General features: G+C 47.8%; 1 protein-coding gene across 1 annotated transcript in view; it reads right to left on the reverse strand.

The window, feature by feature from the left end:
- ACOX2 (acyl-CoA oxidase 2) overlaps positions 1-13,623 on the reverse strand; it is a 33,748-nt gene extending 20,125 nt beyond the window's left edge. The window contains exons 1-10 of the mRNA XM_045832289.1: positions 13,480-13,623; positions 10,459-10,641; positions 9,929-10,091; positions 9,567-9,718; positions 9,078-9,185; positions 6,818-6,937; positions 6,363-6,478; positions 5,510-5,682; positions 3,332-3,494; positions 2,025-2,215 (exon numbers count right to left, since the gene is read on the reverse strand). Coding sequence (XP_045688245.1) covers positions 2,025-2,215; positions 3,332-3,494; positions 5,510-5,682; positions 6,363-6,478; positions 6,818-6,937; positions 9,078-9,185; positions 9,567-9,718; positions 9,929-10,091; positions 10,459-10,630 — 1,358 coding nt within the window. The 5' untranslated portion in view covers positions 10,631-10,641; positions 13,480-13,623. The remainder of the gene's footprint in view (positions 1-2,024; positions 2,216-3,331; positions 3,495-5,509; positions 5,683-6,362; positions 6,479-6,817; positions 6,938-9,077; positions 9,186-9,566; positions 9,719-9,928; positions 10,092-10,458; positions 10,642-13,479) is intronic.
- Positions 13,624-22,820: the final 9,197 nt, after the last annotated feature.

The following is a 22,820-nucleotide window of genomic DNA, read 5'->3' on the forward strand; positions in this document are numbered from 1 at the left end:
GGGTGATTTTTTTTTTTTTTTGGTCTGGATGCACTTGTTACATAGTGAGGGGCAGAGCCTTAGGTGTTCACCTGGGTGGGGCAACCCACATTGTTATGTTGTGAAGCTGTGTGTGGGGAAGGGGTCTGAGAGGGAACAATGGCACTTGCTCTGCTTTCTGCCAATTTCAGTCACTTCCCCCACTTCCCAGAAGCAAATTGTGCCCTTCTGGTGCTGACTCCTGTGTGGGTGGATTTGTGTATGTTCTAGGACCCTGTGGGTCTCTCCAACAAACTCTCCTGTGAGGCTGGTAGTTTCTCCCGCTGCTTTAACCCCCACAGGTGTTTTCAGTCAGTAGTTTGAGGCTTTATTTCCCCAATGTTGGGGCCCTGGGTTGCGTGGTCCATCCTGCTCTCCAGGTGTTTCTCCCGGTTTACCTGCGTGCGAATGTGGGACTGCCCAGTCCGCAATCCTCCACCTCACCAGGTCCACCCACTGCTGCTTTGCTGGCCAGCTGCAGCCTTGCGCACCCCACTCCAAAATCCGCTGCCTCACTGGGTCTGCCAGCTGTCTTGCTTAGAGTCCTCTCTGCCTGGCTGCCTGTCTTTACTCCTTCTACTGGCCTGGATGAATGTGTCTTCTTTAACTCCTTGGTTGTTGGACTTTCATACAGTTCGGTTTTCTGTCAGTTCAGGTTGTTTGTCTTTAAATTGTTGTTGTCCTTCTTTTGGTTGTGCGAGGAGGCACAGTGTGTCTACCTACCCCTCCATCTTGTCTACCTACCCCTCCATCTCCAATTAAATTTTTCTTAGATGAATGAAGGATAGATGTGAGAATGCTAAAATGAGTGGGAGGATTACAGGTGACTCTCAGCTTCTTCTGGTTGATAATCCAGTGTTTACAGGCTCTGGGCTCAGACAGCCAAGATTTCTTGGCAGCTCCAGTGAGACCTCGGTGTGTCCATCTCTAGATGGGGATGATAATGCTCACCTGAAAGTGCCTGGCACAGCATGGAGCACGGAGTGTCTTAATATGTGGTATTGTACTCTTTTTGTATTTGGGGAAAAAACCAATAAATATTACATGTTAAAAAAGATTCCAAGAGGTGTTATATAGCTTATTGGCCAGTGTACCCTTCCTTCCTGCATGGAGAGGTACTTGCCGTGTTTAGTCACCTGAGAATAGGTAAACCTGAAATGGCTTTGTCAGCCAGGAGACCAGAGACCCCTAGACAGAGAGAGATGGAAGAAGCTGCCTGTTGGGAGGAGGCCTACTGGCCTTTCTTGCCTGCCTGTGCAGTCAGAGCCTCCTGTGTGCAGGCCCTGTGCTGAACCTGGAGAAGAGCTGCCAGTCACAAACAGAGAGGCACTTTCAGATTGTGATAACTGTCCCAAGGAAACACGACAGTGTTGACTGGGAGGGTGAGGGTGATGCTTGAGATGCAGTGGTTAGGGAGGACTCTGAGGGAGGTATCATTTTAGCTGAGACCTTGAGGATGAGAAAGAGCCAGTAAAGTGGGGTAAGAGAGTTTTAGGGAGGGGGAAGCAGTGTGAAGGCCCCATGGTGGGAGCAGAAATGTGTGGTTGGCACAGTGAGCAGAGACAGGAGGCTGCAAGACTAGGATGGAGAGGGAGGCAGGGGCCAGGTTGTAGGACATTAGAGGCCACAGTGTGGAGTGTGGCATTTTCCTATGAACAGTGGGAGCCCATTGAAGCATTTTAAGCAAGGGAAAGATGTGATATTCCCTAAGCTTCAAAATGATCCCCCTGGCTGCCTGTAGAGAAAGGACTGAAGTGGGTGGAATCATCAGTGAGGAGACTCATGCTGTTGTCCGGGGGACAGGGCTCAGGGCCTGGCTGGGAGCTACAGTCGGGAGTTGTAGATGAAATGGAGAGAAGTAGATGGTTTGGAGACATATTGTGGGAGTTGGACAGTCCCAAAACAGCACTCCCCAGAGTCTGCTTCCTCTGTGGACACCAGATCCCAAACCCAAACCCAGCCCTTCAGGGCCAGGCAGAAGAGGCCTAGGCCAGCCTCAGCCTTACCTGGCTGTCTGCAAGTAGAGCACGGTGTTCTCACCCTCATAGGTACAGGAGGCTGTCACTCTGGTGACCAGTGAAGGCAGGCCGCTCAGCTGTGAGTAGCCGTGTCCACCGCAGGCCCTGCGACACAGCTCAGCCCCCTGGGTGCAGAAGTCTGATATCATGGCCTTTATACCTGAGCTCAGTGCATGAAGCTGCAAGAACCAGAAGAGGGTCAAGTGGTGTAAAGGGGTCCTCCAGTTAACACCCATGCTTCCCACTCATTGAATGCCTACTGTATGCTGAGGTACAAATTGTTTCCTCAGCTCATACTTTGTGAATGAGAAGGCTAAGATTCAGAAAAGTTATGTGACTCACCCAAGGTCACACAATGAGGCCATGTAGCCGTAAGATCAATAAGAACAAAGGAAAACCCCCCAGGCCAGTGTCTCCAGGATTCTGGAATGCAGGCTTCCCAGGTAGGGCTTGCCATTGCCCAGGAATTATGGACTTGGATGGCAGGCAGAGATTTTGGAGGGCTGGCATGTGAGGATGGAAGTCCACCATCAACCCACTGTCCTGGGTTGTAGGAAGGGCTGCCAGGCAGCTGACCTGCTTGAGTTTCTGGTTTTTAAAAGCTCCTATCTTCAGACTTTCAAAGTCCTTGGGAGGAAGTTTGTATCCCTTAACCCCCCTGTGCTTCACTTTCCTCATCTGTAAACCAGGCACGAACCGTGCCTGCAGACCAGTTAAGGATTAATGAAGCGATGCTTACAGAGCACAGGGCCTACACAGACCGAACCTTAGTGGACATGCAAGGCCACAGTCCTTTATCAGAAACCTTGGGGACAGATGTGTTTTAAAAATCAATAATTTTTTGAATTTTAGAAAGGTAAAGTAGGACACTTAAGGTTGACTGTATATGATAACCCTAAGAGGAGTCTGGGGAGCCTTAGTGATCATACACATTAATATTTTTGCTGCAAAGTGTATTCACACTTGGTGGAATAAATCAGGTCAGTTCAGGTCAAACCGTGCCACCAAATGAGTTCTAAACAACTCTTGGTTTTCAGAGCTTTTTGGGTTTCCAACATGCATCAGGGCTTGTGCATTTGTTCTATATTCTATGTGTGATTATTTCCTTAACACTTTTTGATCTTTCTGGGGGCCAGATGAGGGTGGATTTCCATGTTGGGGTATAGTTCCCCTTGGATGCCCCAGGATGTTGGAAGGCTGGGGAAGGAGACAGTGAAAGCAGCCCATAGGAGTGGGACCAAGCAGAATGGTCTCAGCTACCTGCTGGCTTCCACCCACCAGCAGACAGCAGGTACCTCAGGCAGATGGCTGAAGTCTCTGTCCAGAATGGCACTGTAGGACCTTTGGAAGAAATCCAAAAGGCTGTTTGCCACAAAGTGGAAAGCATAGGTTGTGGCCAGCTGAGGAAAGAGTTTCTGCTGCTGAGTCTGATAGTCCAGGACTTTTGCTTCTGGGTCACTGAGGGCAAGAAAAGTGGAAGCTTGAGAAGATTGCATGTGCCATATTCACCTTCATAAAGCCTTCAAAATGGACCATTTCTATATCTCACTATAAAACTTGACTTGAAATGACATGAGGCTAGTAATAATCTTTTAAAATCCCACCTAACATGACTATCCACTCATTTTACTGCAGAAACATTTGACATTTGCTTATGGGTGCTGCCCCTTGTGGGTAAGGTTTACAAAATTATAGCACATGCATCGTATCATCCTGCTAAAATCTGGAAAGTTGTGAATTCTAATGCATCTGGTCCTAAGGATTTTGGGTGATGGGTTGTGGCCTTATATTCCTGATGATTTGAACCTCAACCTTTCACTACCCAGGTGTACTTACTGGGTTCTGGGAAATGTGTTGTGCCTAGTCACTAACTGAGGATATAAACTCAGGTCTGATACAGTCCCAAGGTAGGGACTGCGTCTGCCTTGTCCATTGTTGCGTCCTCAGGGCCTGAGACTGTCCAGCATGTAGGGTATGCGATAACTATTTGTGAGCTGAAAGAAGGCTTGGCTGTGAGAGGCCTCCCATGGCTGGTGGGGAGAAACCTGGAATCTCTTCTATAGGCCAGCAGTCCCTCACCTGGACCTATACTATGATAACTATCATTGGGACATTTCTGTAACCCACGAAACTGGGCTCTGGACAGGACATAATCTGCAGCCCCTTCTTCCCAGCATCCCTGTTCTCCAGAGCGGACACCTTCAGCCCAGCATTTTGAGGCCTAGGATGGCAAGGGTGCTTGTGTTTGCCAGGTGAAAGTACCTGGGCTACGTAGCAGGCATGCTTTATTGCATATCACCCTCAGCACCACCCTGAAGGACTGTGCCTGTCATTCCCTCTTTTGTAGATGAGGAAGCTGAGAAACAAAGGTGGGATGGCTAGCCTAAGCTCCCACACTAGAAGGTGGCTGACCTGCATGTAGCCCCCAAGGGTGCCTGGCATCTGACTCTCAGCCCATTTTGCATCAGACTCCTGGATCCTTGAGCCCATGGCATGAAACACCACCAGACTCGAGTTGGATGCTTTCAAGTTCCAAGGCACTGGTTAGCCTCTGGGTGCGCCTTGCCTGGGCTGGAGCTGAGCTCCTGGTGATGTCACTTTTCACTCTGTAAGTGGGGAAACTGAGACCCGGAGAGGGCAAAGGACTTGCTGAGGGTCACTTAGCAGAGTTGGGATAGGAACTGCCAAGTTGAAGCCTGTCCTTCAGCACCATGAGTTCAGTCAGTTTGCTGTGCCCAGCTCATCTCTTTCTCTCCTCCACCTGCAGCACCATATGCCCAGGCTGCATTTTGCTGCATTCTGGGTATGTCCATCTGGAACATATTTATTCTAAAAAATGATGTGTTATTTACCTGAAATCCAGATTTAACTGGTAGTGCTGTATTTTTATTTGCTGAATCTGGCCAACTATGTGTGTGTGTGAAAACAGAAAACACATTCTTAGTTACTTGGTGCCATGGAGTGGAGGCGGTGTCAGGCCTACACAGCCATCCGAGTACGACAAAATGGACCCAGACTTGGACATACCACAGTCAAGTGTTGACATTCCCAGCCAGACAGAACCAACTTCAGTCTGTGAAGTCTGATGAGATAGTTGGGCTTTGCCAGACACTATAACTCACACCCTGTGACAGAACAAATTTAGGAGCCGCAGTCACCTGCAGTTTGGTAACTAGCTGATGCAGACACAGCTGTAAAGGACCTAGCTGGGTTCAGACTGAGTCAGGTCTGGTGGTGCAGGGCCAAGGACACACGATCACAGAGTCTGATGGGGCTGGATTCGGACAGACACAGGCCAGGCTAGCTGATCAGCCAGCCAGAGCTAGGGGCCAGGTCTGGGTAGATGTGTACGCGTTGAGGGGTATGTCTGCTCCCAACACCCTGCTCTGGTGGAGGGGACCTTGTCAGGGCCAGGCACCATGGGATAGAGACGTAACCCTGTCTGCACTGGTCAGCCTCTGGGTGCACCTTGCCTGGGCCGGAGCTGAGATTGGCGGCGGATGACTGAATAGCGAATGGCGATGACGCAAGCCTTCTGCAGCAGGGGTATCATCTCGCTCAACAGCAGCTCCACCCGAGACACCACCATGGTAAGGTAGTTGCTCTGTGCTGTCCCGAGCTTGACGTAGGTGCCATCTGGCAAGACCTGGTAGACCAAGGACAGGTGCTGGGTCTGAGCCAAGGCTCTGCTGCCTGCCTCACACCCTGAATGGGGGCCCCCATGCCCTGCAGGAACCACAGTCCTCAAACTAACTGTTTACCCAGAGCAGACACACCCAGCTGTCACCAAAATGTGCTCTTATGGCCACACTGATTGTTAAAAGTGAGACATCTGTGCATTTTGCTAAAAAGCCACTGGCTCAAGTGTCCTGATTCATGGCTCCTGTCCTGGAATACCCAGGACCTTTCAAAAGTCCACAGCTGAAGGTAATACCTGGCAAAATGTGGACCTCTAGAACTCTCTCTAGCAGCTGGCTGATGACTGTTCAAGTGACTGGTTACGTCCAGGCCTCACTAGGTAAACGTGCACATCATCCTCAGCCCCATCTGTCATCTTTTCAGACTGCCTTGCCACCCATCCCAGGGTTGCCTTGCCTCCTGAGGAGGCGAGCATTTACCCATGAGAACTCTGAGGGCCAAGAGACTTGCCCAAGATCACACAGCTCCTAAGCTGGGGTTTTACAGGTCTGTGGGACACCAGAGCCTCTGGGGGAGAAATGCCCCAACTCAGTTCTATGGAGGAGAATCCAGAGCCAGCAGCAGCCTGCAGGGGGCCATTGTCCCCTCTCTGGGCAGTGCAGGCCTACAGACTCCCCAGATCCCTACCTTTGCAAAGCGATTCAGCATGTTTTCCCTGGGGATCCGCACGTGGTCTAGTCTCAGGAAGCCATTGTCCAAGTGTTCAAAGTTCATCTTGGGCCCGATGTCTCCAACAGTGATTCCTAGAAGGAGATGGAGTTTGTCAGTCAAGTGCTTGCTGGATGCCGGGCAACACACACACACACACACACACACACACAGGCGCGCGCTACAGCTCCTGAGCTTCACAGCAGCCTGTGACACTGAGGTGTTACTGTGACACTCATCAGGCTGAGGACAGACATGCAGAATCTTGTTCAAGATCACCCATCTAGCGAGGACCAGGTAGTCCAACTAGACCCCTCCCTGCCCAAGGTTGACATGTCCCAGCTTCTTCCATGGACATCTGAAGCCCCTGGACAGGGAGAGCTGGGAGGGGATCTCCTTTTGCCTGGGGTCGTGGAGGGGGTATTAGGCCTTACCTGGCAGTGGAGTGTGGTCCTGGAGGCTCCGGATGGGCACAATAAAGGCATGCATGCCCCGCCGGGCTCCGGAGCAGATCAGCTGGGCCTGGACCAGGGCGTGGGTGGCTGACAGTCCCACTGAAGGCAGAGGTGAGAGGCTGAGTGTTATCCCTGGTCTGTGAGGCCCTGGTGCACAGAGCAGACAGGCTAACCCTCTCCATCAGAAGCCTGGATGTGAGCCAGTCTAACGGGTTAGGAGTACCAGTGTGGTGGCATGGGGAAGGGCAGGGTGCTTTATGAGGCCCAATGGGGGGTAGTTTCATTTGCCTCAGAGATTGTGGGTCAGGGGAGGATCACAAGGAGCTCTGAGGGTAAGGGGTGTTTCCTAAGGGTGCCACATGGGGAAGCGTGTGAAAGCAGAGGCAACAACAGTATCAGAAGCTTGAGGACTGGATGGGCTTGTTGGGGCTGGCCCATGGATGAGGTAGCATCCAGGGCACAAAGGGATGCTCATTCAAGGTTTCCCTCAATTCACATGGCCTTGACTTATTCTTGAAAATGTCTGAAACCACCCAGAGCTTTAATGTGTGTCTGATTGTAGAATACACTGGGTTGGAGGGATTTATGGAGAGTCATATGGTGGCAGGTGGTGTAGGGGCTTGTGTCTATGTCAGGTTACTGTAGCAAGCACCTTACAATTACATAGGCAGGGCCCCCATGGGGTAGGAAGCTCGAGGAGGCTGATAGAGACTGATGGAGACATTGAGGGGATCAAAGCTTTCTGCACCCTTTGGGTGCTCCTTCCTTTGAAGTGAAAGCCTGATAAAGGCTATGGGCCCAAATGCAACAGTCTGGGAAGGCTTGTCATCTATTAAAGTTTGGCTCTATGACAGTCTTCTGACTGAAGTGTGTGCCCTTGAGTCATTTTCCTTGGCATCAAGGAGACAGGACCTTGATGTCAGAGCTGCTGGGGTATGTATGTGAGGGTGCATGGCATGAACAGGGGTCCTGTGTCACAGGGAGATGTGCTCGCCACTGCCCCCACCCCACTGAGAGGAAGAACTACCCCCCAGAAGCCAAATAAATCTAGCAGTAACTTGCTAAAGCACTGTGAAATGAGCAAGCTCTGTCCTCAAAAACCTATTAATTGACTCTACCATCAACCTGATTGTAATCAATACAGATAATTATCATTTATTAAACTCCAGGTGGTGCCAGACCCCATGCTGGTGCTTTCCAGTTCTTACAGGACAGGCTGGTGAGTCCCAATTTCCAGATAAGGAAACTGAGGCCCATAGAGCTGAGTGGCTACTGAAGGTTATTGGCCTAGAGAAGGCAGAGCTGGGATTTAAACTCTGCCTGATTTCAAAGGCTAGTTACTTTTCTCTACAGTTTTGATAGCACTCATTCTCATTCTCATTCTCATTCTTTCTCATTCTCATTCTGTCTTTCATCCCTTTCCTTTTCTATTCTCTCTCTCCCTCTCCCTGTCTGGCCCCTCTCATTGCTCTCTCATGTTTCTCTCACCTCTCTGCCTCTTTTTTTCCCTCTGTTAGTCTCTCACCTCTCCATCTCTCTCTCTGCTTTATTTGGACTCCTCAATTCATTGTATATATTTTTTCCATATAAGTGTTCATCAATGGGTCCCCAAGTGCCACAGATGTGTCCTCGCAGGTGTATTGTCAAATTGGAGGAAGAGGCCCGCAGTGAGCCTGCTTCCTTGGGACTTGGCTCATCACTGAGCCTCAGGGAAGCACGGCGCAGCATGGCGCAGACGCCACCTGGCGGCCACGGGAGGTGCAGTGCTGTTAGTCTGATTGGCGCGTATGGTGGGGCAGGAGCCGGGGATGGGAGGGATGTTTTTCCCACTCTAATCCTAGTGCCCTGTTCTCTGTCTGGTGGCAAGCTTTAGGAGATGAGAGGAACTTGGATTGTGGGGAGTGCCAGGGGCTAGGCCATGTCTGTGTGGGGGGCAGTATGTGTGACAGAGGCTTTGGCCCTCATCCCTCAAAGGTTGGGTCAATTTCCCCAGCTACTTCAAAGTTCCCTTGGGGCCTCTCAGCCACTCACTGATAAAATCCTTCATAGCCCACCTATTTAACAGAGTAAGAACCTGCGGCTCAGAGAGGTGAATTGACTTGCCCAAGGTCACTAACCTACAGCAAGGAATCAATCTGAGGTCTGTTGAACATCAAAAACATCAAAGTCAGTGATGTTCTGCCATCTAGCTTCATTCTCCTTGGGGATGGATGGGGCTGGGTGATAGATGGATACTCACGGTTACCTGGCCACCATTTGGTGGCAGTTATCGTGGGGCTATGCAGCACAAACTCCTGGGTGTCTGCACTGTAGGTGGCTTCAGTCTCCAGTCCCTGAAGATACGTCCCTTGGAATCAAGGAGGGGAGTTAGACATCAGGCCAGGGTGGGAATCTCACCTGAGGAGCAGTGTCCAGGTGGGGTTGGAACTCTCAGGCTGCAGCCCAGTATCACTGGGGGTGCCTCACAGCTGTACTTAGAGGGACCGCTCTCCTTTTACCCATGGGCTATGTGGGGGACAAGGAATGTTTCCTGACTTCCAGAAGGAGAGACTTGCCCCACTGTGAGCTCATACATTGTTTATATGAATTAGAAAAAGACACCACCCCTTCCTCCAGACCCTTGTCTGCCATCTGCACTAACGTTTCTACATTCAACATACAAATCTGTGACTCCTGAGACCTGAATGGGCCCTGGCACTGTGCACTGCATGCAGCAGCTCTGGCTCACCATGTCCCAGTTCCGTCTGGGCGTATGTTGCGATGATCTGGAACTTGTCACAGAGTGGGGCCCATTTGGCTACTTGCTCCTCTGATCCCAGGCTCCTGATGGCTTTCAGGAAGATGTGGTGTAAACCTAAGCCCACGTCTCCAGAAACAGCTCTGTGGGGGAAAGATGCTGTGGTTGAGCAGCCCATTGGAGCCAGGGTCTCAGGTACCCTCACTTGAGCAGGGTGCAGGAGGGGAGGGGCACCTCACATCTTGCTTTCCCAATAAGCATTGCCTTTGTTGGGGAAGATAGCTCATGGGGCTGGGGCTCTGGGTAATCCCAGGTGAATTCCTCTCTGGTGGGGCTGCCCTTGGAGTGAGCACCTGAAAGCGTAAGTCAATTCACGACTCTCTTCCAACCAGCCCAGGCGCTGTGCTATCATCTGGATGTGGAATTTCTTCTTAATAGCAGCTTCGTAACGCTCATAATGGTTCATGAAATAATTATCCTTCAGGCTAAACACTGGGTCATTGTGGATGATGCTCTCTGCCAGGAATAGACAACAGTATGCTTAGGAGCCTGAGTGAGGTTCTTGGCACCTTCAAATTTTCCCACCCACTTGCCTCATGGATGTGGAAAGGAAGTCACACTACTGTCATTTGACAGATGAGATGACTGAGGCCCAGAGCTGGGAAAGTGACTTGTTCAAGGTTACTGAGCTATGCAGTGGCAGAACAAAAACCAGCATCCTGGTCATCTGCTGCCCAGGACTCTTCTATCCCTCAGATTAGCTCATAATGGCATATTAAAGATGCCTTAGAGTTCAGAGAAATGAATCTGTAACAGCTGAATTTTGAGAGTAAACTTTGCTATTTGAAGGAGGCAGATACCCCTTTCCCCATCTTCCTCTTACCGACTTTCCTCCGGAGTTCAGTGTTCTGGGCACCTCCGTCAAGGATGTTGGTGAGTCTTTCCACGTCGAAGGACTGCTGGCGCCTCTCACTCTCTATGTCGGGGTGCACTTTCCTGCTCCAGGGATCCCCCATCGATACTCGGTGCACTGGGCTGCCCATTCTGGCCTGCATCTGCCTGGTGTCTGAGAGGAGATAAGTGGCTTACCCTAATCTGAGGTTTTGCTTTTGATAGTTTCGATTATCTGAGGTCAAGCATGATCTAAAAGTATTAAATGGAAAATTGCAGTAATAAACAATTTATAAGCTTTAAATTGTGGAACAATCTGCAGAGCATGATGAAATCTCTCGAGTTCAGCTCCATTCTACCCAAGATGCAAACCCTCCCTTTGTGCACATCACCGATCCGTTAGTCACGTGGTAGCGGTCTCGGTTACCAGATCGACTGTCAGCATCACAGAGCTTGTGGTCAAGTCACCCTTGTCTTACTTAATAATGGCCCCAAAGCTCAAGAGTAGAGATGCTGGCAATTTGGACATGCTGAAGAAAAGTTGTAAAGTGCTTCCTTTATGTGAAAAGGTGAGTATAGTATAATAAGATTTTGAGAGACCACATTCATGTAACTTTTATTACGGTATATTGTTATAATTGTATTATCCATTATTGCTGTTAATCTTTTATTGTGCCTAATTTATAAATTAAACTTGATTACAGGTATGCACAAGAAAAATCATAGTGTATATAGAGTTCAGTACCATCGACGGTTTTGGGCATCCACAGGGGTCACGAAACAGACACCCCGAGGATAAGCGGGGACTGCCGTACTTCTGGCCCGGCTACTCTGAGCTGGGGTGGTGCCCAGAGCCTGTGTGCAGGAGGAACTGCCCAGGGCTGAGTGTCAGCCGGGGGCTGCTTGGTGGAGGAAAGCAACTCCTCTTAGATACTCAGTGCTGCTCCACCCCCACGTTCCTCCCTGTGGGCACTCAGCAGTGTACCTGACTTTGTTTTGTGTCGCGTGCAAAATTGCTCAATAAATGGTAGTTCAGTACATGTCAGCCAAGATTTGGACAGGAACAAACCACAGAACTCATGCTCTCCCCACTGTAGCTTGTGTTGCAAGCACTGTCTGGGGAGATCCTCATGAAAAGTCAAAGAAGGTCACATATGAAGAAAATTAATCTTAGGGAGATTAATTGCGTAGCCTCTAGCTGCCCATCTGGAGGTGGCCAGGCATTGGATGAGGTCTGGTCACAAAGCACATGCTTTGTCTATGCTATAGCTCTGCCTTGGGGGCTCAGTGGGGGAACCTGTGGTCCCACCCCCCTGGTCCCCTAAGTCCTAGGCTTATTTGCCCATTTCTGTGAGCCTGGAGGGGTACTGTGGAGCTAAGGGGAGACAGTTTCCTCCTTGCCTCTGAAGTGTTCTCCTGGGATCCCTGTGTGTCCCTCATAGCCAAGGTGGACCCTGCATCCTTCACAGAGAACCCCTGGCCTTCCCCACAGCAAGGCAGCTACTGGGCACAGTCTGTTCTACTTCTCAGCCTCTCAAATCCATCTGCTCCCTCCATCCCTGAGGCTACCACCCAGGCCACCGTCATCTTTCACCTGGCCTCAATATCTCTCTCGTCTGTTCTTCCAGCTACCCAATGGATTTTTAAACTACAATCACATTGTTTTCCTCTCTTGCTTGGAACTTGCTCCTCGAATCCCCTCTCCCTTCCCTCCCCCTTTGTGGCATGGAGCTCATGATCTTCCTTTCCTCCTGCACTTGCCCTCTGCTCTGTCCCTTCCTGTTCCTACTCAGCCCCAGCCTCCAGGGACCCTGCCTCTAAGACACCTTCCTGGCCTTGGCACCCTTCAGGGCTCCCACCCAGTGCTATGAGTGGACAACAAGGAACAGTTTCTTATTGACTCAAATGTCCCTCCCCCAAGGCCACAAGTGCCTGAGGGACTGGCTCTGCTTTTTCTTGGGTCCCAAGAGTTACCTCACAGGAGACACTCTAAATCTTTTCAGCAGGTGGCCACTACTTTGATTCCCATTCTTTTTCACCACTGCCCTGCAGATACACCACTGTTATCATGACTGGTTTATGGAGAGGACAGGAAGGGAGGAGACTTGTAAGGCAGGGTGTCAAACTCTTTCATTGGGGGCCACATCAGCCACATGGTTGCCTTCAAAGGGCTGAATGTAGAGCTCCTTGCCCTTAGTTAAGGAGTAGTTTATACAGTCCTAAAATTACATTCAGCCCTTCAAAGGCAACTGCGAGGCTGATGTGGCCCCTGGTGAGGTGAAAATGAGTTTGACACTGCTGTTGTAAGTTCTCATGGCCAGCAAGGCAAATTGGATTCATAAGCAGCCTTCCAAACCGATGCCCCTAAATGGGGGGCTGGGCCGTGGGGGTGCTGATAAGGGGCCTGGCACGTCCAGGGGCCCCCTGGATTCCTGCAAGGCCACCTAGCTCATCTCCTCTCTTCCTGCCCCACCTCCTCTCTGCCTCTTGCTCCCTCCTCTCCAACTACTGCTGCCTCCTGCAGTGAACACTCAGGGATTCAGCCTTCACCTGCAGCCTCTGCCAGGGCTGTCCTGTCCCTGGAAACTCTCAGCCTAAAATGCTGTTTCCCAGAGATATCCTTGGCTTCTTAATTACCTCTTTCAGGCCTTTGACCTTCTCAGGGAGGCTGCCCCCACCCTCACCACCCCCGACATTCCCAAATACCCTTGCTCTTCTCTACTTTTTCCTTTTTGCCTTGTCCTACCATACAAGATAATTTAGTCAGTTATTATGTTTTTGTTTATTGCTGTCTCTCCCTACTAAAAGGTGAGCTCCATAGGGCAGGGGTCTTTGTCACCTTCATGCTGTGGCTCTAACACTTAGCACAGGGCCTGGCCTAAAGGTGGTATCTAGTAGATAAGTATCCAGTGAAAGAAAGCAGGCTCAGAGTCACTGGGAGACACGGGGAAGGTCACTTCCTAGGTGATCTGGTTAGTCGCCCCCATCCCTCAGCCCGGATTCCTTGACTCACCTCTGTCCTGTGTCTGCACTGCAGGCCTGGTCTGGCCTGGCCTCCCACTTGTAGGCCGAGGCTTCTGAGGCTTCCGGTGGATGGCCCAGCCCCTTTCTCCTCCCCTAGAGTGGAGGCACTGCCAAGCAGCCTCTCTGCTCTCAGCAGTCCCCAGCGGAGCTCACTGCTTGTTCTCTCCTGTCCCCTTGTCTCCCTCCAGTGGGTGTGACCGCAACAGTGCCCAGCTCTGGGGCTGCCCTGGGGGCACTGCTAAGAGGAATCTGGCTAGATGGCTTAGCATAAAGCTGTTCAGGCAGCTGTGAGTGCCAGCTGTTCAGGCAGCTGTGAGTGCCAGCTGCTCCACTTTGGTCTTTCACTGCTTCTCCTGCCTCTTTGGCCCTGCCTCCCAGAGCCTGGTCCCTGCAGAATGCACACACTTGCACTCTGCATGAAGAAACCCCACAGCACCCACCCAGAGTCCAGAGACCTGGGTTCAAATCCTGAAGGTGTGACTCGGTTACTGCCCCTCTTTCCAAGCTTCCCTCCCCTTATCTATAACTCACAGGTTATGAAGGAAAGCTCTTGGTAAACTGTAAAGCCCCAAGCATTTGTAATTTGAAACTATTACAGCTTTCTTGGTTCCCCATAAGAGAATTCTTAATTCCCAGGAGTGATGTTTAATGGCGGCATTTCTGTTTCTGGGGCAGTCTGCTGGTGAGATATTTATGGGCTGGGGTGTGAGTCCTTAGGTGGTATAGGATGCATCGATTTGTTTACATATCAATATATATTTTGAGTCCATAATGACCTACACACAGGGGTATGTACAGCAGGAAGCAAAACTAAACTGAACTAAACTAAACTAGACCATTCCCTTGGGAAGCTTCTGTGTTGGGATCGGGGGTGGCTGGGGAGACAGATAATCACAGTGGGAATGAGTAGGAAAACCTAGACAGGATACTCACAGCCACTTCTAATGAATTCATAACTTTTTGAGCTGAAAACCTTCTTGCCTTAAACCTACAGGGTTTGCATTAACCCCAAGTGTTAGTGTTAGAATTGAATCAAATTGAATTGAGTTGTTTGACACCCAGATGGTGTCAGAGAATTGGTGTGGAAAACCACAAACTTGGTGTGGAAAACCACACATTTGGTGTCAAAAGTGGCCCTAGAAAGAGACACCATGACCTTGGTATACCCCCTACATCGGTGGCTACTTTATGACTATTGGTTTTGTCTCAATCACAAATGAAAGCAAGGACTGTGTTGCTCTTGGTCACCAATGCAGCCACAGTCCCAGCCCCAGCCCTGGGCCTGGCCCAAAGAAGGTGCACAGCAAATCCTTGGTGGATGAATGAATAAACAATTGGTAGGAGCCAGCAGGATTCTCCAGAGGGCAGCTCTGGAGCTTTGACACTTTTTTAAAGGTAGGTTTGTGTGTGTGTGTGCCCACCCTATTTGTTCAAGTTTTCATACCCCAACATCAGACCAGCCCTCCAGTCTCAAAGCTGGATTGCTTTGGAACTACTGGTACCAAGAAGTTGTGTCCCCACCTGTGTTTCCACAGTAATCCTGTTCTTTCTGCTGCCTTCCTGATCTTTCCTGATGATTCGTGCCACCCTCAGCCCTTCAGGAATTCAAGCCAATGCCCCAGGAGTGTAAAAGGTTTCTTTTAGTTGGTTCTTCTGTGAAAGGATTGCTCTGTTAGGTGAATGGGTGTCCCCTCTCCCCATGTTTCTGCTCTAAAATTTGGCTTATCTCATGCGTAGCGTTATTATTCATACGGCCTTACCCACCATTCTCTAGACAAATATTTTAGGAGTGTCTGCAAGTTCATCAAGCACTGCTTGGGGTGGGACCCAGAGGGGAGCTGGATTTCAGGGAGTGGGGTGGGATGTTTATAGGTTCCTCACTGCCACTGCATAACAACCCTGGAAAGTAGGGCACATCTTCTGGTTTTGCATCAGAGGGAACAAACTTGGAGAGGCATGTTACTTGCCTGGGTTTACATAGCAGATAGATTACAGAGCTGCAATCTGAGCCAGGCCTCCTGACGATAAAGACTGACATTTCGTTCATTTGTACAAGATTGAGAAAGAAGTCAGGGGGCCTGGAGCTGCTGTCCTGGTAGGACTTCTAAGATGCGGTGACTTGGGCAGGTACCCTCCTCTCCTGGGTCTTGGCCTCACCATCTGTGGTTTGGAGTGTTCTCTCAGTACGAGGCCTGACAGCTCCCCACAGTGTTCCCAAGGTAGTGTCTAGCTTGTGTTTTCAGGAAGAAGCAGGACTCAAGTTTCAAGACATCACTCAGTAGGCTCTGTTGGGACTGGGGACCTGGATCCCCTATTACTGTTGGCAGTGGCTGTATACAAGGTGGTGAATGGTGTTCAGGGAAGGTGGCCTTGACCCCTTGACCCTCCTGTTTGGAGGGGGAAGTTCTGGGTTCCAATCTGGCCTCTGCCAAGGACTTGAGCTATCACTGCCCATGGGCAATTGCTTAATTTCTCTCTATCATAGTTTTTACATCTTGATTGTTTTTGAGATTAAGATCTTGATGGCCTTTTACCCACACCAAGACACATTATAATTAAAATGGCAAAGGGTAAAGACAAAGAGAACATCTTAAAAGCAGCAAGAGAAAAGCAGTTAGGTACCTACAAGGGAGCTTCCGTAAGACCAATGTCTCAACAGAAGCTTATCAGGCCAGAGGAATTGGCATGAAATATTCAAAGTGATGAAAAACAAGGACCTGCAATCAAGATTATTCTACCCAGTAAAGTTATCATTTAGAATCAGAGGACAGATAAAGAGCTTCCCACATAAGAAGTTCATTATACCAAACCAGTATTACAGGAAATGTTAAAGGGTCTTCATTAAGAAGAAGGAGAAAAAAATATGAATAATAAAATGGCACTAAATACATATCTATCAACAGTTAATTTAAATGCAGATGATTAAATGCTCCAATCAAAAGACATAAGGTGGCTGAATGAATAAGAAAAGAGGACCCTTATATATGCTGTCTGTAAGAGGCTGACTTCAGTTCAAAAGACACATACAGACTGAAAACAAAGGGATAGAAAAAGATATTTCATGGAAATGAAACAAAACAACAAAGCTGAGGTAGCAACACATATCAGGCAAAACAGACTTTAAAACAATTGCAACTTCTGGCCAAGATGGAGGCGTAGGTAAACACACTGTGCTTCCTCGCACAATCAAAAAAGGACAACAAAAATTTAGAAACAAAAAAACAACCAGTACTGACAGAAAATTGACCTGTATGCAAGTCTGACAACCAAGAAGTTAAAACAGACATATTCATCCAGACCAGTAGGAGGGGCGGAGTCGGGCAGACAGGGGTTATGGCAAAAAAAGCAGTGGCTGGTGGCCCCTAGGCGTGCAAGGCAGCAGCTGGCGGACCCAGGGCACGCGGGGTGGCAGCAGGCAGACCCAGCGAGGCAGCAGATTGTGGAGGGGTGCAGCACACAAAACAGCTGGCTGACTGGGTGGTACCACATTCCTGCGCAGATAAACCAGGTGAAACTGGGGAGACAGACTGAGCAACCCAAGGTCCCAGTGCCAGGAAATAAAGCCTCAAAACACAGATTGGAGGACTTCTGGCCAAGATGGGGGCATAGGTGGACACACTGTACTTCTACGCACAACCAAGATTGGAATGACAACAATTTAGAGGCAGAATAACACCCTGACAGAAAATTTAGCTGAATGGAGGTTGGACAGCCAAGAAGTTGAAATAGACCTGTTCATCCAGAATGGTAGGAGGGGCGGAGATGAGCAGCCAGGCTCGGGTAGCGGTAGGGAAAATTGGGTGCATAAGGCAACTTGGAGCGCATAAGGCATCTGGGGCATGCAAGATCGCAGCAGGTGGACTCTGAGCATGCATGCAGCAGCTGGCAGACCCAGTGAGGCAGTGATTGTGGAGCAGGGCAGAGTACGCAACCAAGGATCCCAGGGAAGGGACTGAGGTCCCACAGAGAATGGAGCTACTGCCATTGTTCCCTCTCGACCCCACCCTCACATACAACATCACAATCTAGTGACTGGGGTGCCCAGCCCTGGTGAACACCTAAGGCTCCACCCCTCACGGAAACAGGAGCGACCAGACCAAAAAAAAGAGAGAGAGAGAGATGGCTCAAACAGAAGAACAAATCAGTGCCCCAGAACTCATCCTTTTGAGCAACCAAGAGATAGCTAACCTATCAGATGCACAGTTCAAAACATTGGTGATCAGGAAGCTCACAGAATTGGTTTATTTTGGTCTCAAATTAGATGAACAAATGCAGGTTACCATAAAACAAATGAAGGAAAATGCACAGGGAACCAATAGTGATGGGAAGGAAACTGGGACTCGAAACAATAGAGTGGACCAAAAGGAAGAAAGAAACAACCAAACAGGAAAGAATGGAGAAATAAGAATTCAAAAAAAAAAAATGAGGAGAGACTTAGGAACCTCCAGGACATCTTTGAATGTTCCAACATCCGAATTATAGGGGTGCCAGAAGGGGAAGAGGTAGAGCAACAGATTGAAAACATATTTGAACAAATAATAAAGGAGAACGTCCCCAATCTGGCAAAGGAAACAGACTTCCAGGAAGTCCAGGAAGCTCAGAGAGTCCCAAAGAACTTGGACCCAAGGAGGAACACACCAAGGAACATCATAATTACATTAGCCAAGGTAAAAATAAAGGAGAGAATCCTAGAAGCAGCAAGAGATAAGGGGACAGTAACCTACAAAGGAGTTCCCATCAGACTGTCAGCTGATTTCTCAAAAGAGACCTTACAGGCAAAAAGGGGCTGGAAAGAAGTATTCCAAGTCATGAAAGACAAGGATCTATATCCAGGTTGCTCTATCCAGCAAAGCTATCATTTAGAATGGAAGGGCAGATAAAGTGCTTCTCAGATAAGATCAAGTTAAAGGAGTTTACCATCACCAAGCCTTTATTTTATGAAATGTTAAAGGGACTTATCTAAGAAGATTAAAAAAAAACATGTATAGTAAAAGGACAGCAAACTCACAATTATTAACAGCCACACCTAAAGCAAAACCAAAAGAAACTAAGCAAACAACTAGAACAGGAACAGTACCACACAAATGGAGATCACATGGAGGGTTAGCAACAGGGGAGTGGGAGGAGGAGAGAGGGGGAAAAGGTACAGAGAATAAGTAGCATAGATGGTAGGTGGAAAATAGACAGGGGGAGAGTAAGAATGGTATGGGAAATGTAGAAGCCAAGAACTTATAAGTATGACACATGGGCATGAACTAAAAGGGGCAATGTGGGTGGGAGAGGGTATGCAGGGTGGAGGGGAGTGAAGGGGAGATAATAGGACAACTGTAATAGCATAGTCAATAAAATACATTTAAGAAAATCAATGGCTACAATAAAGGAAAAGAAGGACTCAGCAATTCCACTTTTGAGTATTCATTTAAAGAAGCCCAAAACACTAAATTGAAAAGACATACACAGCCATATGTTCATTGTAGCATTATTTACAATAGCCAAGGTATGGAAGCAACCTTAGTGTCTATAAACAGGTGACTGTATAAAGAAGTGGTGCATATATACAATGGAATATGACTCAGCCTTAAAACAGAATAAAATCTTGCCATCTGCAACAACATGGATGGACACAGAGGGTACTGTGCTGGGTGAAATGAGTCAGACAGAGAAAGACAAATGCCAGATGATTTCACTTACATGTGAAATCTAAAGAACAAAACAAACAAACAAGCAGAATAAAATAGACTCTTAGATACAGAGGACATTTTGATGCCAGATTGTAGTGGAGTCTGGGAGATAGGTGAAAAAAGTCAAGGGGTTAAGGAACACACTGGTAGCTATAGACCTGTCATGGGGTGTCAAGTGCACACAGGGAATGCAGTCAGTGGTGCTCTGATAACTCTGTGTGGTGTCAGAGAGGCACTGGCTTCACTGGGTTGAGCACTTTGTAAGTTCTATAAATGTCTAATCACTGGATCATACACCTGAAACTAATGTAATATTGTATGTCCACTCTAATTAAAAAATAAAAAATTATTTTGAAAAATATTGATGGTCTTTTAATACTTGGTAAATTCTGTGTTTAAACAGTTTCTTCATCAGCTTTTGAGCTGACCCTGATTTTTATGTTTTGAATGTGATCAATTTCAATATGTTGCACCAGCCTACTGAATTCTCTAGTTAAAAAATTTTTTAATGAGGAGAAAGATGGCGGCGTGGTAGGAGGGAGCAGATTCCACTTCCCCTTATGCATGGGAGAAAAACTAATCAATCTATGGAGGAACAGAGCAAAAAGCCAACAATATCACAACATTTATGAAAATAAGACATCAAAAATTATAGTGGACATTGAAAAACCAGACGGTAAGGAGACTACTTCAGGATAATAAGGGCCCAGGGATCAGCTCGGGGACCAGGGAGGTTGCAACCCCCCAGGCCTGGTGCTCCCTGGTCTGCCTCAAGGTACTCGGGAGAGAGCAGGGTCAACCGCTCCCTCTCTGGCCAAACAAGGATTGAGCAGCTCGGGGGAGGCCTCAGGCCTCATTGCTTGATGGCACAGAGACAGGGGTGAGGACTGAGAGACAATCACACAGGGGCTACGAGCACCCACGCATAGCCCTAGGAAGAGTGTGTGCCCCAGCCTGTGCTACTTGGCCTGGCCATGCACCTGCGCCCCTAACCTGGAGAGAGTGTGGTTTTGTGGAAGACCCAGCCCCCACAGCATTGAACATGGAAAAGGCACAGGCGTTCCACGGGATCCCCCATGCCCAGGCTGTGAACTCAGGGAGAAGTGCGTGCCCCTCGGGATCCCCAGAGTTCACACTGTGAACCCAGAAAAGGTGTGGGCGCTCTGCAGGATCCCAGAGCCCATGGCGGTGAGCTCTGGAGAGCGGGCTTGGGAGCGCCCAGACCCACACCCAGGGCCCTGCGGAGAGGCACCAGACTGGCTCTGGGGAGACCATACAGCTAGCCCTGGAAACAGTACTTGAGAGACTGACTGAGTTCTGACTGGTAAGGGAGAAAAGCGATTCCAATCGCCCCTCACCCTGCTGAAGCCAGCAAGACCCAAAAAACTGGTTTGGTCAGTTAGAAACCAACAAGAGGTTTTTTTTGTTTGTTTGTTTGATTTTATCTTTTTTAAGGTAACTTTTTATTTTTTAATTCTTATTATTTTTATATATCTCAATTCCTGATGCTTCTCTTTCTTTCATTCTAGTATTATTCCTTCCTTTCCAAATTTATCTCTTCTTCAATCCATCTTCTGCTTTTTTCCTTTTTTTTTGAACCTGCAAGTTATTGCATATTTGTATTATCTTTTTTTCATTATTCTTACATTTTTTATTTTAATAGTATTTTGGTTTTCCTCTTCTTTCTGTAGTCTTCTTTGCTTAACTGGTTATACTGATTGTTTGATAGGTTTCCCCTGTTATCTCATTCATAGTGTATTGCTAATTTACTGTCCTTCATTTGTATTCCACTAGTACACTACTCAAGGTTCTATACTCCCTATTCTTGTTATCTAGATCTCATAGATTCTGCCATATGATTGTGGCTCTAATGTTACTGTAAATAAGACCTATTCCATACAATTGTAAATACTACACAACACCCCTCCCAGATTTCAACCCACTTTGAGGTTTCCCGAACTCTATTACTGTAGTGGTTAACTATTCTTTCACACACTACACCTATTTACCATTCTTTACTGTCACCCTACTTACAAATCTGACCTCCCACAGCCTCATGCTTTCTAGATCCAACTCATGATCCTTTCCTCCCCAACAAGAGTCTTATCTTTTTTCCATCCTTTCTAAAAAGTGGCTAGTGGGATGGAAGGTCATAGTTAACACAATACATAGCCAAAACATCTACTATCTCTTCTCTACTGGCTGCTACTATAAATATCATAGAATACTCTCTTGCTGTCTTAAACCATTTTGCCTTACCCCTCCAACTGATCACAAAAAAGAGTAGGGGGAAGCTGTGAACACCAAGATACCAGAAGGAGACTGCACCACTGAAACTCGCAGGTATTCTACCGCAGAAGTTTACACCATAAACCCAGGGAACCAGAACAGATCAATTTAAGAAACAGAGGCTAACAAGAAGAGTCTCACAAATAATGAGAAGACAAAGAAACAATCCCCAAATGAAGGGAAAGGAGGAAGCCTCAGGGAAAATGCTAAATGAAATAAAGGCAACTCAACTATTTCTTTGAACATATTGAGTTCAAAGAAATGATTTCAAAGAAAAGAAAAAATATTTCTTTGAACATATTGAGTTCAAAGAAATGATTATCAGGAAGCTCAGTGAGCTCACAATGAGCTACCAGAAACTGCAAGGAAACTACAACAAACTCACTGCAAACCATATCAACATGAAAAAAGGAAATAGAAACTATCAACAAGGGCCGAGAGGAAATGGAGAATACAATTTCTGAATTTAAGAACACCGTAGAAGGCATGAAAAGCAGGATTGATGAAGCACAAGATCAGATCAGCGAATTGGAGGACAAAGTAGAAAAAAACAACCAGAAAGAGCAAGAAAAGGAAAAGAGACTCAAAGAATGAAGAGGGATTAAGAGAAATGGAAGGTAATATGAAACGTAGTAATATCCGTATAATAGGGATACCAGAAGAAGAAGAGCAAGGGATAGAAAACCTATTTGAAAAAGTAATGATGGAAAACTTCCCTATTTTAATGAGAGAAAAAGTCACACAAATCCAAGAAACACAGAGAGTCCCACTCAAGAGGAACCCAAAGAGGCCCACCTCAAGACACATTATAATTAAAATGGCAAAATTTCAAGACAAAGAGAGAATCTTAAAGGCATCAGGGGGAAACAGGAAGTAACATACAAGGGAGCCTCGATAAGGCTAGCAGCTGACTTCTCAATGGAAATGCTCCAAGCCAGAAGAGAATGACAAGAAATATTCCAAGTAATGAGAACCAGAGGTCTGCAATCAAGGCTACATTACCCAGCAAGGCTCTCAATCAAGATAGAAGGCCAAATAAGAAGCTTCCTAGACAAAAGAAGTCTAAAAGAATACACCTCCACCAAACCAGCTCTGCAAGAGATGCTAAAGGGCCTGCTTTAAGGAAAGGAAGGAGAAGAGTGAGAGCGAGAGAGAGGAACACAGGCACAAAGGGAGTAAAATGTCAATGAATATGCACCTATCAATAATAACCTTAAATGTAAATGGATTAAATACTCCAATCAAAAGACATAGGGTAGCTGAATGGATAGGAAAGCATGACCTTCACATATGCTGCCTACAAGAGACCCACCTCAGGATAAAAGACCTACACAGGCTGAAAGTGAAGGGCTAGAAACAA

This window comes from Phyllostomus hastatus, unplaced genomic scaffold (genome assembly GCF_019186645.2).
Source record: "Phyllostomus hastatus isolate PE091 unplaced genomic scaffold, TTU_PhHast_1.1 phas_contig_16, whole genome shotgun sequence".
Taxonomy (NCBI): domain Eukaryota; kingdom Metazoa; phylum Chordata; class Mammalia; order Chiroptera; family Phyllostomidae; genus Phyllostomus; species Phyllostomus hastatus.